At 51.0% G+C, this 12,766-nt stretch overlaps 1 protein-coding gene across 3 annotated transcripts in view; it reads right to left on the reverse strand.

Moving 5' to 3' along the window:
* Nucleotides 1–3,825: 3,825 nt before the first annotated feature.
* Nucleotides 3,826–12,766, reverse strand: part of PDGFRB (platelet derived growth factor receptor beta) — a 32,146-nt gene continuing 23,205 nt past the window's right edge. For all 3 annotated transcript variants that reach the window (XM_077786676.2, XM_085591393.1, XM_085591394.1), the window contains exons 18-23: nt 12,291–12,413; nt 10,778–10,889; nt 10,395–10,494; nt 10,188–10,293; nt 9,469–9,707; nt 3,826–8,964 (exon numbers count right to left, since the gene is read on the reverse strand). In XM_077786676.2, coding sequence (XP_077642802.2) covers nt 8,814–8,964; nt 9,469–9,707; nt 10,188–10,293; nt 10,395–10,494; nt 10,778–10,889; nt 12,291–12,413 — 831 coding nt within the window. In that variant the 3' untranslated portion in view covers nt 3,826–8,813. The remainder of the gene's footprint in view (nt 8,965–9,468; nt 9,708–10,187; nt 10,294–10,394; nt 10,495–10,777; nt 10,890–12,290; nt 12,414–12,766) is intronic.

The following is a 12,766-nucleotide window of genomic DNA, read 5'->3' on the forward strand; positions in this document are numbered from 1 at the left end:
AGGGGGAAAAAACCCAGGCCGTGCTTTGTCACGTCACCAGTGACAAATCCCATGGCAGAGGTGGGGCCACGTGCACACCCTGCTGCAGGGTCCCCCTTTTTTGGGATCCCCTCAGGTCTCAGAGAGGAGTCCATCCCCAGACTGGCAGGGGCCACTGCACCATGCTGGGGTTTGGGATAATCCTGATGTTCTTTGGCTTCTGCCACTCCAATCCCCAGGGACATTTATACACTTTTGCCTCACATGGGGACACAAAGTGTCCCCACACTTGCAGGTCCTGGATTCCATTTTATTTCAGCAGGACAAGTTCCACCTCAGGCCCAGTGGCTCTTGCTGGCTTTGGGACCTGAGGACATGGCAGGCTCCTCACAGCAGGCCCACAAAGGCAATTCAGCCCAGGGCAGCTCCCAGGTGGGAAAAAGCCTGTGAAGGTGCCAAATTATTTTGTGTTAACCAAAAGTGTGATCCTTGGTGCACAGAGGGATCCTGTGGCCACACAGGATCATCCCAAGCTCCATGCCAGCTTCACCACCCTCCCTGGCAGGGAGACGTGTTGGAGTCCTGCTTGCAGACCCCTTCTGGCTGGGCTGGGGGCACATGGGGACCCCTGCTCTTTCCTGTCCCAGTAGCTCCAAGCCTGGGGCTCAGAGTGACCCTGTCAGCACCAGGCAGGGCTCGAGCACAGACCCTTCCTCCCCTGGAGCCCATCCCACCCAGCCATCCTGCCTTGCTGGTGGGGAGGCTGCTTGGAGCTGTCTGTAATGATAACCTGGTAGGCACCTTGAAGCAGTAATTAAACTAATTAGCTAATTAGCAGTGCTAGTAATTAATACATCAGATACTCTGTTAACCCTCCACTGGACTGTGGGTCTTCCAAAAGAGGTGTGAGGGAAGGCTCGAAGTCAGCCAGTTCTCCCAGGGACACGGAGTCAGCAGGATTAGCAGATCCTGTCAGACACAGGGTGCCCCTTGCTCCCTGCTCTGCCTCTGGATAACCTCACACTGCAGCAGAAGTTCAGGGCTGTTCACAGCAGCTCTGGGGTGGGAAGTGACAGCCACCACCTGACAGCCCTGGGAAGGGAGCACAGGGGAGGAAGGTCCAGCCAGGGGCTCTGCTGCCCCAGCAGCAGCCCCAACAGCAGGAGGTGACAGGAACCCCATGACAAACCATGGGCAGAAAGAGAAGGCTTGTTCCAAAATATCTGCAGAGGTGGCTGTTGAATCTGCACCTGCAGTGCCCTGAAAGCCTCCACGGCCTGGAGGGGAATGGGCTTCTCCAAAGGGGGCAGTCAGAGAGGTACCAGCAAGACCAGGCCCTGGGGCCAAGGGATGAAAGCATGGCTGACTGTGCTGGAGATGACTAAGAGTCATGGGAACGTGGAGAGTTCTTGGTTTTGGCCAGAAGGATGGCTGGAGAGCCTGAGGGAGTCCAGAGAGAAGGAAAAGCAGTTTTTGGCCAAAGAACGTTTCCCCTCAGCAGTTTTTCCTGGCAGGATAGGGAAGAAGAACATGAATTAGAGGCAGCACGGTGCTCTGGGGGGCTCCTGCCCAGAGCTGGGGTTGTCAAGCAGCTGGGCCACAGGAGGTGTCTGCTTGATTATTCTTTCCTCCTTTCGAGCCAAAGGGGCTTTTTAAAGGATGTTTGTTTCCCTCCTCCTTCTTTTTAAAGCTTTTTTTTCTTTTTCCAGGAACAAATGCCAACTCAGAGAGAACTGACTCACCAATGTGAGTAAGTATTAAACCAGACAGGTTTAATAGAGAGAAGGGAAACAATCTCTCAACCTTCCTTCTTCTCTTTGAGGGGGCCCCTTGCACAGCATCTCTGCTGGCAGTGATCCCCAGGTGACAGCTTGGATTGGGCACACCTGGGGATGCTCACTGGGACAAGCTTGGGGTCTCTCCCCTTTTTGTGTCCCTATCTTCCTCCTGCACCCCAAATCTTATGTGCAAGCAGCAGCTCAGCCACAGGAGTGCTGCTGGAACTCAGGTACCCAGGCAGCTCTGAGCACAGGGCAGGGATGCTTCCAGAGAAGCTGCAACCTTACTTTGAACAACCTGATGCTCAGGAATATCTGTAGAGGCCCTGATGGTTGTGAAAGATGGGATGAGACTTGCTCAGTGCCTGGTGGATGGCTGGGGAAGGGGGAATGGAGGCTGCTGAGAGCCCTGGTTGGGAGCACTGGGAGCTCAGTTGTTTCCCAGGCTGGGAGCCCTGTTGGACCCCAGCACTGAGCACAGCTGGCCATGGTGCCATGCCTGCCTGAACTGCCCTGCAGCACTCTGGGGACACACGTGGAACACCTGTGTCCTGTTGGTACTGAGCTGTTGGTACCCCACAGCTCCAGAGTTTGTCACTGCAGTCTCTCTGCTTCTCTGAGCTCCCCCATGGGGTATCTGTCTCATCATTGGAGAGGAGACTTGTTTTGGGGTGGGGAAATACCCTGCTGGGGGTCCCCATGTTGGCCTGCTCACTTCCAGCCCCAGGACTCCACCAGCACATCCTGACATGCACAAGGTAGGGATCAGTGAGAGCCTGCAGGGTTCAGGGCTGAGGTCTGTCTCCCCCTCTGCTTCTCCCCAGGCCTTTGATGCAGCCTCTCTGGACACAAGGGGTTCTTTTTCTCCCTGCTGATTCAGCTCCTGGAGAAAAATGCCCTGACTGAGCCATGCCAGGTGACTCAGAGCATATCTGGGGAGAATCAGCCTGAGCTGGTCAGGGAGGCTGCAAACCTCCACTCTGGAAAAACCAGCAAAGGCTCACCCAGGACAGGCTGTGCTGGAAAGGGGAGCCTTGCTGGGACTTGGACATGCTTGCTGCTGCACTCCATGCCTTGGACCTCTGGGTACACAGAGAATTTCCAGGAGCTGAGGGAGGCACAACTGTTGCCAGTGGGGGCTTCATCATGTAGCCAGAAAACAGGGTCAACACTGATATGATTTAATCAAAAACCCCTCTTTGCAGCAACCTTGGGCTTTCCAAGCACGTGGCTCAGAGCAGGTGCAAACATCTCTGTTCTGCAGCTGGAGATGGATTTTGGAGGAGCAGTTAAATTTGAGCTAGAGAGAGGAGAAAACTTTGGGCAAAACTCAAAAAATATATCTCTCATGTGGCTGGGGGACCTCAGTGACTCTGGAAAGGTGACTGGGAAAGGTGATAGGAGCAGAATGACACGTGGATCTGAGGGAGTGGTGGTGTGGGGAGCCAGGATTTTGGAGGTGCAGCTTTTGAGGGTATCAGTGAACTCCTCATCCTAGAGGGAAGGGAGGAGAGCTGGCATGGGGAGCCCTGTGTGCTGCAGTGTGGCTCCTGCTGGTGCCCTGCCCTATTGCATCTCCAGGCCCTCCCAGTGCCCTGAGCTGTTAAACTACATGGAAAAATCAGTGCTGTGGTGTCTGCCATCTCCTTCAGCCCAGCCACTGTTCAGTCTGTCATTTCTCCTGCATCCCCATCCTGATCTGAGCACAGAACCAGCAATGCTCCAAGGGGCCAAGTCCTTAGCAGGGAGTGCTGGCCCAAACCCCAGGCAGTGGGATACACATGGGCACAATTCCTGATATCCTTCCCTCTACCCACATGTCCCACATGCTGCACAGTCACCAGAGATGGGGCAGATCCTGCCTCTTTTCCTTACCCTGTCTCTGGGCTCAGCTGCTCCTTGCAGTGCTTCTCCCTGCCTGGCTCCCAGCTTGGCTTTCACTAAGCACTGGGGTCACGCACAGCGTATTAACATGCTTACCCTTCACCCACCACAGGGTTAAGCTGTATTGCCAGCCCCATCTGAGTGGGAGCAACCAAAAGCAGGCAAATAAAGGAAGAGATGGGACTTTGCAAAATGAAAAACACCTTTATTTTTAAACTCCTTCTTTAAAAATGTATTTGTAAAAGTTTACAGCATAAAAATATCTCATGGCTATAAATGTGACATAGTACAAATCCTACAAATACAACTGTAAACCTAGAAAAGTGTTAACTCTTTGGTACCTTAGTCTGAACTCTGTTTTTTCCTTTGCCCTCATGCTGATTTGGACAGAGAGCATGGAGATAGGTGCTGCTGCTGTTCAGAAGGGCTGCAGAGAAACAGTGTGATGTCAGCACAGCAGATGGAGAGAGGGCACACTTTGGGCAAGATTTGCAGTTCTGGTGCAATCAGTCCATGAAGGAGGAAAAGAGGAATGATGGGACACTGCAGGCCTCCCAGCACAAGCTGCCTTCCCTGCCTCCTCCCACCCCAGACAAGAGTCATCTCTCCAAAGTGCTCCTGGAGCAGTTCCCCTGCCTTTGCCAAAGCCAACCAGATCCACTTTGGCATTTCCCAGGGGCCTCAGGTGTCCAGGTGAAACGTGGGAATTATGCTGGCAGCCCAGCAACCTGTGTGCTGACCTATGAAACCTTACTCTTAGCAATATCTGGCCTGCTTTGGGCAAGTCCTGCAGGTGGCACGGTGCCTCCACTGTTACAGTCAGCACTGGCCACTGAGCATCCAGGCAGGGCTGGGATCTGCTGCAGGAATCACCCGGAGCTGCCCAGTGCTCAGGGGGGACCTGCAGCTGCCCTGGCTGCTCTCTGCCTGGCAACCACCCACGGCAAAGGCTGCCAGAAGGTTCCTGAGGGCCACCAAAGGGCAGCCTCTGTGTTCTCCAGGTGGGAGCACAACCAGGCTGCATCCAGGCTCCCTGATCATCCTGGAACCTGAGCTGAGCATCGAGCCCAAGCACGGCTCTTCCTTGCACTTGTGTGTTGGAACAGGGGGTTTGTCCTTTAGCATTCTGTGAAATCCCCTTCTCCAGATCTGCCAGCTCTGCACAGAGCTTGGGCTTCCTCACAGGCAAACCCTGAGTGCTGGGCACCCTGTACTTGTGGTGCTGTCTCTCCCCCCCAGCCCAAGCCCTGTCTGGGAAGAAAGAGAAGAGCTGCTTCTCACTTCTGGCTGACTTCCCCTGGCTGCACATCTGCACTGCACTTCTGCCCCCATCCCCGTGGGACCCTGTCACAGTCCCCTTGGCAGGAGAACAGAGACAATCTAGTTACAAGTAAAGTCCGCTGTGCTCTAGATTTAACACAACACAAACAAACACTAAACGTGACACTCGCGCTAAAGAAAATAACACACTCAAACTGAGAAGGATAAAAGGATTAAAACCTGTGCACACATCAGTCTGAGGAACACCTTAAATGTGGAAAGAGACACCAGAGTGCTGCATTAGTTTCTGGGATACACGTATGAAATAGTGACTGGCAGTAGGATTATGCATATACTGGTTCTGATAACAATGTAACAGCTGTAGAGTAAAATATAATCTACAAATAAAAAGATATTGCACTAGAGATGGGCCCAAGCCGTGGCATGTGTTTCTTCATGGGGGGCTCAGTTTGGGTCCACCTCTAAACACAAAAATACACCCAAACAAAAATACTGATTATCAAAACAGAAAAAAAAACCTCAGTGGGACCAGTTCCCTTCAGAGTCTCACTGGAGAAATTATGGCTACAAAAGAGATGGGCCCAGAACAGCCAAACATTTTTCCTGGCTCTCACCTGCCAGGCCATGCAGGGACTGGAATGTTGGCAGCAGAGAGAGGGAGTGTGGGGCTGGATCTGTCGTTCCCAGCTCTGCCAAGCCCTCTCTTGGAGGGATGCTTAACAAAATATGTTGGCTTTGTCCAGCTGCCAGCTTGTCCCTGGCTGAGAAAGTCTGGTCACTGCAACTTGCTAAAGGTGCTGTGAAAGGTTCAGTAAGGACAAGAAAATACCACAAAGTGCAAGACTCAGCCCTTAAAATCACGGGTGAAGGGCAACTATTTGGTCATATTCCTCTGGAGTGCAGAATGGTACCATTCTGCAGAGTCTGGCGTACCTACTTTAAGAAGGAATAGGGAGGTGGAAGTAGCATCCCATCAGCAGCCAGAACAGATTTTGATGCAAATAATAATTGCAGTAAATCTACAAAAGGGACAAAATGCAATAGGCATTCAAATGTAGCTAACACCCAGCTAATGGGACAGGACGCCTGAGCTCCCCCAGCAGGGAGATCTCCCCTTTCAGGACTGTGGAAACTGTTTGATAGTGGGAAATTAGTAATTTAATTAGCAATTAAATCTGTACAAGATGAAGTTTAGATCAGGATTTTTGAAATAAGCAAATGGCCAAAGGGAAAGTGAGAAGGTGTTAATTGATGGGGAAATCTTTGGGTTGGAGGGAGATAGTAAAAGTAGCTCTCTCAGATTGTTCTTGTTGCTAGAAGTATCTAATACTTTTATTAGTCAGCCCAGCCCAAAAATAACAGTTTGTTAACAAAATTTGCTGATGACCCAATGTCTGGAACAGCAGGGAGCAGCTTGGTTAGTAATGCTGGAAGTGTAGAAAGACATAGGTGCCTAGATTGGTCAGAGGATGACTCCAAGCTCTCAGTATGTTGTGGCTGGGAAAAAGCCAATATTATCCAAAGCTACACCAGCAAGTCGAGACCAGCACAGGCCAGAACTATTAATGCCCTGTGTGAGATCAAGGTTTGACCTCATCTGGAGTACTGGGTACTTCTGGTCACCTTTGATAGAGAAGGGTGAATTAAAAATGGAGCTGGTGCAGACAAGGGCTGTTAGGATAATCTGATGTGCCATCCTATGGGCTCAAGTTGCAGTGACACAGTTCCTACCACGCACCTTACATATTAAAAAAAAATAAAGTGATCTGACCCAAAGGATCTCATAAATTACTGCTTGTCTGCAGTGAGGATTATTTAATGAATTGTGGCCATAGGAGATGGCTCCTTCATTACAAGCAGGAGGAACAGAGGATGGAAAAACAGTTGTCATTCACAGTATGTTTCCTATGGATGGTGGGGAATCTGACCACATAAGCTGAAAATATCCTCTGCTGGCTGCCAAAAAAAGTGCTATTTCTTATGTTCACATTTTACCAAGGACATCAGCCCACAAAACACCTACTCCTCCTTTAGCTGCATAAGTGGCAGAACTAGAATGGTAGAAAACTTTAAACAGAAGCTGTTTTGCTGGGGATTTCTGGCAGAAGTTCCATATTTTGAAAAAAAAATTTAAATTTGCAGTGGCTCTGAGGTGGCAGAAGCCCTGCAAGATGCTGATTGAATTTCTGATTTTGTAAACCTGCCTGTGCAGTTCCTGTAGGATGCACAGAGAGATGTGCATGAGTAGGGCAATGAAGAGTTAATGGGAGCAGAGGACATGCAGTGAACAAAACCCTGTGTGAAGTGAAACTCACTTCAGAGAAAAACCTGCTGTCTTCTGTGGTGTCAGACCTGTGGTTTTGGGGGTCCAGCTTTCATCTCTGCAGAGATTCGGTTCACAACTGATTTCCAAAGCCTGGTGTTCCTCCTGCTTTGAGTCTGCTCATTCAAGTGCCAGCTGAGAGCACAAGAAGCCCCTGACCCCTCTGTGAGAAGTGGGGAACGAGGTGAGAAGCAGGGGGAAGGTCTGGGCCTGTTTAGTTTTCAAAATACTCTCCAAGAGAGAGGAATCCTCCCTGATTCCTCTTGCCCTGCTTGGTTCCCTGTGACATTTCATAGCCCTGGCAGGCTGCAAGTGGCTCTGCCTGACCCCAGAAGGTGGCAGGGTGTGAGATACAGTTCAGCTGTGACCAAGGAGCTTCCCAGCCTCTTTCCCTCTCTTTTCTTTGGAGCTATCCCTGTGTTGGTGTTCTGGCATCCTTATTTCTGCCCATAATCTTGTTGTGACTCAGGAAGGAAGGTAAGCCTTTCCATCCTGAGAAAAGAGTGTTTGGGTGAACAGTTTATCAAAGGTGAGCCTTTGCTTCCCAAAGATAAGGCACAAGGATTCTGCAGCTGGCGTGGTTATATGATTTCCCAGCAGATGGGCTGGGCGTAGTGGCAGTAGATTAATGAATAACCATATTGCTTCCTTATACTGGCCCTGGCTAGTGGATTAATATATTTGTTCCCTTTAAATCTTCAATGGAGGATAATTAGCTTAGTGTCCACACAGACAACACGAACAACAGTGACTGCCCTCTCTGCTTCTATAACCAAGTCATTGTGAAGGCATTTTGAGCTCCTGGCATGTCCCTGGAGCTCCTGGTGCCCTGCTGGGCACAAAAGGTGTGACAGCCTCCAGGGGGATGCAGAGCTGTGCCCCAGAGCTGTCACACCTGTAGTGCTTGTGATGCTCCATCCACCATGGAAGCACTGCCAAGAGAGGAACGTGGTAATTCTGTACCTCCTAGACACTGGCTGGGCTCTTCAGGACTTGGCTGTTCTTGGAGGAGACTCCAATGTACTCCTGACCTCCAGCAACTGAAGGTTGGTGTTGCAGGCTCTCTACACCCCAGCAATGGGCTCCAGGTGGATTATCTGTCCCAGTGGCATTTCACAGAACCACTGTGTGGCTGGTGCTGAGACCATCAGAGAAGTGCTGGTGCAGAGGAGACAAAACTCTGTGCCATGGAGGAGGAAGAGGCTGGAGTATCATCTTGGCAATGCAGAAGGTGGCGTCTCGTGGAGATCCAACCATGTCTTCCACTTGAGAAGATGTTGGAGTGTGAGATGTCTCCCTCCTGCAGTGGTTTGGTCACTGAGGAGGATGTGGCAGTGATCTAGAGGATTTCTGGCACTGAGCCACCTCTTCTTAAGGTGGGGAAGGGGATGCTAATGGGGAAAAATCTTTAATTCCCCAGCCAGCACTGGGAGACAGGAGGGAAGGAGGAATGCTGGGACAGGAGGGGATGTCCTGGTGCCCAAGCACAAGCATGGCTCTCTGTGACATCTGATCAGCCCCCTCAGCTGGCCTCTCCATAAGGAGATGCAAAGTCAGCCCAGTTCTGACTACAGGAAACTCTCCTCCACCTCTTGGTGTCCTGTGGTTGGCTCCTGGCAGCCTGGTTGTGGGTCAGATTCCTGCTCCTCGTCCTGCTGGAGGCCCAGAGGGCTGTCACAGGATATTGTAGATGATGTGTTGGCCTCGTTCAGCATAGAGCTGAAGGGATACAAGAGGGAGAGAGAAATTAGTGTCTTGTCCCAGGTCTGGTGAGAGAGGATTCCCAGAAACAGAGAAGTGTTCTGAGTTCCCAGCAGCCCCACTCTATCTGAGTAGCTTCCCCCAGTGGAACAGACCATATCAGGTGGGTCTATTCAGCCTTCAAACACAACATGTGGCTGGTTGGGTTCTACAGAACGTGGTTCCCTGTGTGCTCTCCTCCCTGTGAGTGGGATTGCTTGTCCTCAGCTGTGCTGGCTGATGTGCAGGGACGTGACATTGTGCCCTATCTTAGCTCATGTCCCAGCTCCTCTGGTTCATCTCCATCCTTGTGGGCTCATGCAGGTCACAGCATCTCAGACGGGGTGACTCTGCCCTCCTTCCCTCCCAGTATATCCACCCCCAGACTGTGCCTCAACAGAGCATCCCCATTTTCTCTGGAGGTCTCTGTTTCAGATTTGGACAGCTGGGGGAAAGGACACCACTCGGAAGCAATGTTTTTACCTGGCCCGGCTGATGGAGGCCTCCTGAGGGAGGCCACAGTTTGCCTCAGGTTTGGGGTCGGGAAGAGGGATGATATAATCATTCTCGCCCCCGTTCTGGTGCACGGCTGTGTAGAGGGTGTTGCTGGTCGGGGAGCTGGCAGCAAGGCGGGCGTTGTTCAGCACAGGAATTGTGGGTCTTGTGCGGACAACAGCGGGGTGGTCACTCTTCATGAACTCTTCATCCACCTGCTGGTACCTCTGCTCTCACAGGGCAGGTGACCAAAGAAAGGAAAAGGGCTTGTGAGTGGGGAGAATGCACTTGTGTTTCCTTTTCGTGCCTGCCAGAGTTTTCCTAGAGGGGCTGGCATCCTCTAGCTGGGTTCAGCTGTCCTTACTACTCTAACAAAGATAGGCCATGAACTTTTCCTAAGGGAGAGATCAGTGGCACAACTTCACAGCTCCAAAATACCACATGGTTGGAGGCAGGATTTTGATCCCCTGCCAGTTCTGATTTCCACAGTTGCTGAGTTACCAGCTGCTTGTCTGGCAGTGCAGTTATCTTAGCAATGTCCCTGGGATGCCAAAACCACCTTCACTGCTCAGACTACTGCAGCCTTGGTCACAGCAAAATCCTCTGGCACTGCATCACTAAACACTGGTCTCCAAAGCCTGACTGAGGGCCCTCACCAAGGCACTGACCCTGTCCTGTTCCTCCAGCACAGGGTCCTTTGGACATACCTTCCTGTAGCAATCCACCAGGAGGTTTCCCATAAGCACCACCAGCTGTGAGAAGGATGGCCTGATCTCAAACTTCTCCTCCCAGCACTTCTGCATGATGTTGTAGCTGCCAAGAGAGCACTGAGTTAGCAGGTGAGGAAAACAGGTAGAAATGCTTCTGTAGCGTGTAGAGCACATCCAGGGCAAACACACATTGACAGCACTTACATCTCATCAGAGGCATGGGTGGGTTTGGACATCCGATAGCCACGTTTGATGGCGTTGTAGAACTGCTCATTCATAGGCAGCTCAGGGTATGGAGTCCCTCCTGGGAGTAAAGGGAGAGCAGGAATTAGGCTGCAGGACTGCCTGCCACCCTCCAGCCAACATGCATTTCACACCAAGGTTTTCTTATTTCTTTACCTTTCTTGTTTCATTTCACTTCCAAATGCAATGTGAGCATGGGGAAGAAAGAGACAGGGAATGAAGTGCTACTCTGACTGGTAAAGTAAGGACTTGCAGGTTAGAAATGCCTTTTTATTGTTTTTGAAGGCATCCTGCTAATGTGTTATCAGAAGTACAGACACCACCATGATGTCCAGGACACTCACCTAGTGTGAATATCTCCCAAAGAAGAATCCCAAAAGACCACACATCACTCAGGGTAGTGTAGAGGTTGTTGAAGATGCTCTCTGGAGCCATCCACTTAAGAGGCAAGAAGGTCTAAGAATCAAAAATTAAACAATAAGAGAATCAGCTGTATTCACAGCACTTGTTTCAACAGATAAGAGCCTGACACCCAAATTACAAGCAAAGAAGACCCTTTAGATCTGCCTGTGAGTCCAACACATCTGTTGATATCTGCTGTCAGTTGGTTCTGGGAGGGACCAGTTGCCTCTTTCTCTGTGCAGAACAGACCCAGCAGGCAGGAGGAAAGAATGGATGTGCTGTATCCATTTCCATCACAGCCTGCCATGATGAATGCAGACATGTCACACAGTGTGTGTTCTCTGCTCCCTCACTCTTGGGGAGGCCACTGACTTGCACAACCTGACCAAAGACTCCTGAAGAAAGTCCAGGCCTGTCTGACTGGAGACCTGAGACCAGGCTGGAGGAGGCTAAGGGATGACCAGAAAAGAACCAAAGGATACATCCAGCTTATTTTTTGTTCTTACTCCTGCAGAGTAATAAAAAATAAAGCCTCACTTGGCCAGCTTGTAGGCAGCACTGGCTGCTGCTCCTGGGATTTGCTTGCACAATGAATATACCAAAATAATCTCCAGGAAGGATTGCAGAGGGGCTCAGTTTCATTTCCCATTTTGGACAGGAAACCAGCTATGTTAAGGCTGGACTGAAAACCCCAACCCCTATGAGGGAGGGTCCCCCAGACCAAGCTCTGAGTACCTGTTTGAGAGCACGTGGGAGAAAGCACGAGAGAACTTTGCAGATTAGATAAAGATTGGGGTTTAAGGCACCTGTCATGGTTCTCAGCCTCAGTTTCTCTGGGAATTACATGGCCTGCTTTGCTTAGAATTGGAGATTCACAAATGCCTCAGGGCTGGAGTGGATAGGTTGTTGTTGAAATCACAGGGAAATGCTTTCTGGCAAAGCTCAATTACAGCCTTATCCTCTCCTGCATTGAAAGATTGGAGACATCTCTCTGGAAAGTAGCTGCTTGCAAGAAGACACTTCTTAACTTGTGGTCTAGTGGTTAGAGCAGAATCCTGTGAATCTCTTCCCAGAGTGGTCAGTGAGTCACTACAGCCCTACCAAGCTGCCTAACCTTGCCCTCCTCCTGCCTCAAGCTCAGGACCACACTCAGTGCTGGCAGGATGCAGCACTGCTGCCATGGTCAGGACAGTGTACAGGGGACAATCCTGAGTTTTGCTACTTCAGGTTCTTCTGTAAAGAGCCAGGAGATGTGGGCAAGCAATTCTGCTACTTGCCAGTGGGCAGAGCAAAGAAAGTGATGGATGGTTGCCTGTTGACATAATCTCTGGGGAGTCCTGCCCTGTCACCACCTCTGGGCACACAGATGGACAGGTGGCTCACAGGGGAACTATGTAGGGAGTGCCAGGCCCACAGCCCTGGGAAGAAGGAGCCTGCAAGGCTCCTGGTACTCACGCTGCCTTTGGAGATATAGTTGGAATCCCTCATGATGTCCCTCGCCAGGCCAAAGTCACAGATCTTCACCAGCTTCCCCTCACAGATGAGGACATTCCTGGCAGCCAGGTCACGGTGCACACACTGCAGGGGGGAGACAGGGCACTGTCACTGTCACTGTGAGGGGCCTTCACACAGCCTGAGAACACAGCCCAGCTTCAGCACCAGCCCACTCCTGGGGCTGCAGGGACAGGAGTCACTCAGGTCATTTCAGATGTCTCCTTCACCTCTAGGGACAATCATGGCTCGATCACTAGCAGAGCTACCACATTTTTGCTGTTTGCCTGGACTGCTTCCTCCATGACACCATCAGCCATGTGGATCCAGTTGGGGGAACCTGAACAACCCAGCAGAGAGGAGATTGCCAGGGCTGGACCCACAAAGGGACTTGGTAGGCTGGAAGGAGGGGGTGTCTCCATCTCTATTTGGACAATTCA

This window comes from Lonchura striata, chromosome 13 (assembly GCF_050655825.1).
Source record: "Lonchura striata isolate lonStrDom1 chromosome 13, ASM5065582v1, whole genome shotgun sequence".
Lineage (NCBI taxonomy): Eukaryota > Metazoa > Chordata > Aves > Passeriformes > Estrildidae > Lonchura > Lonchura striata.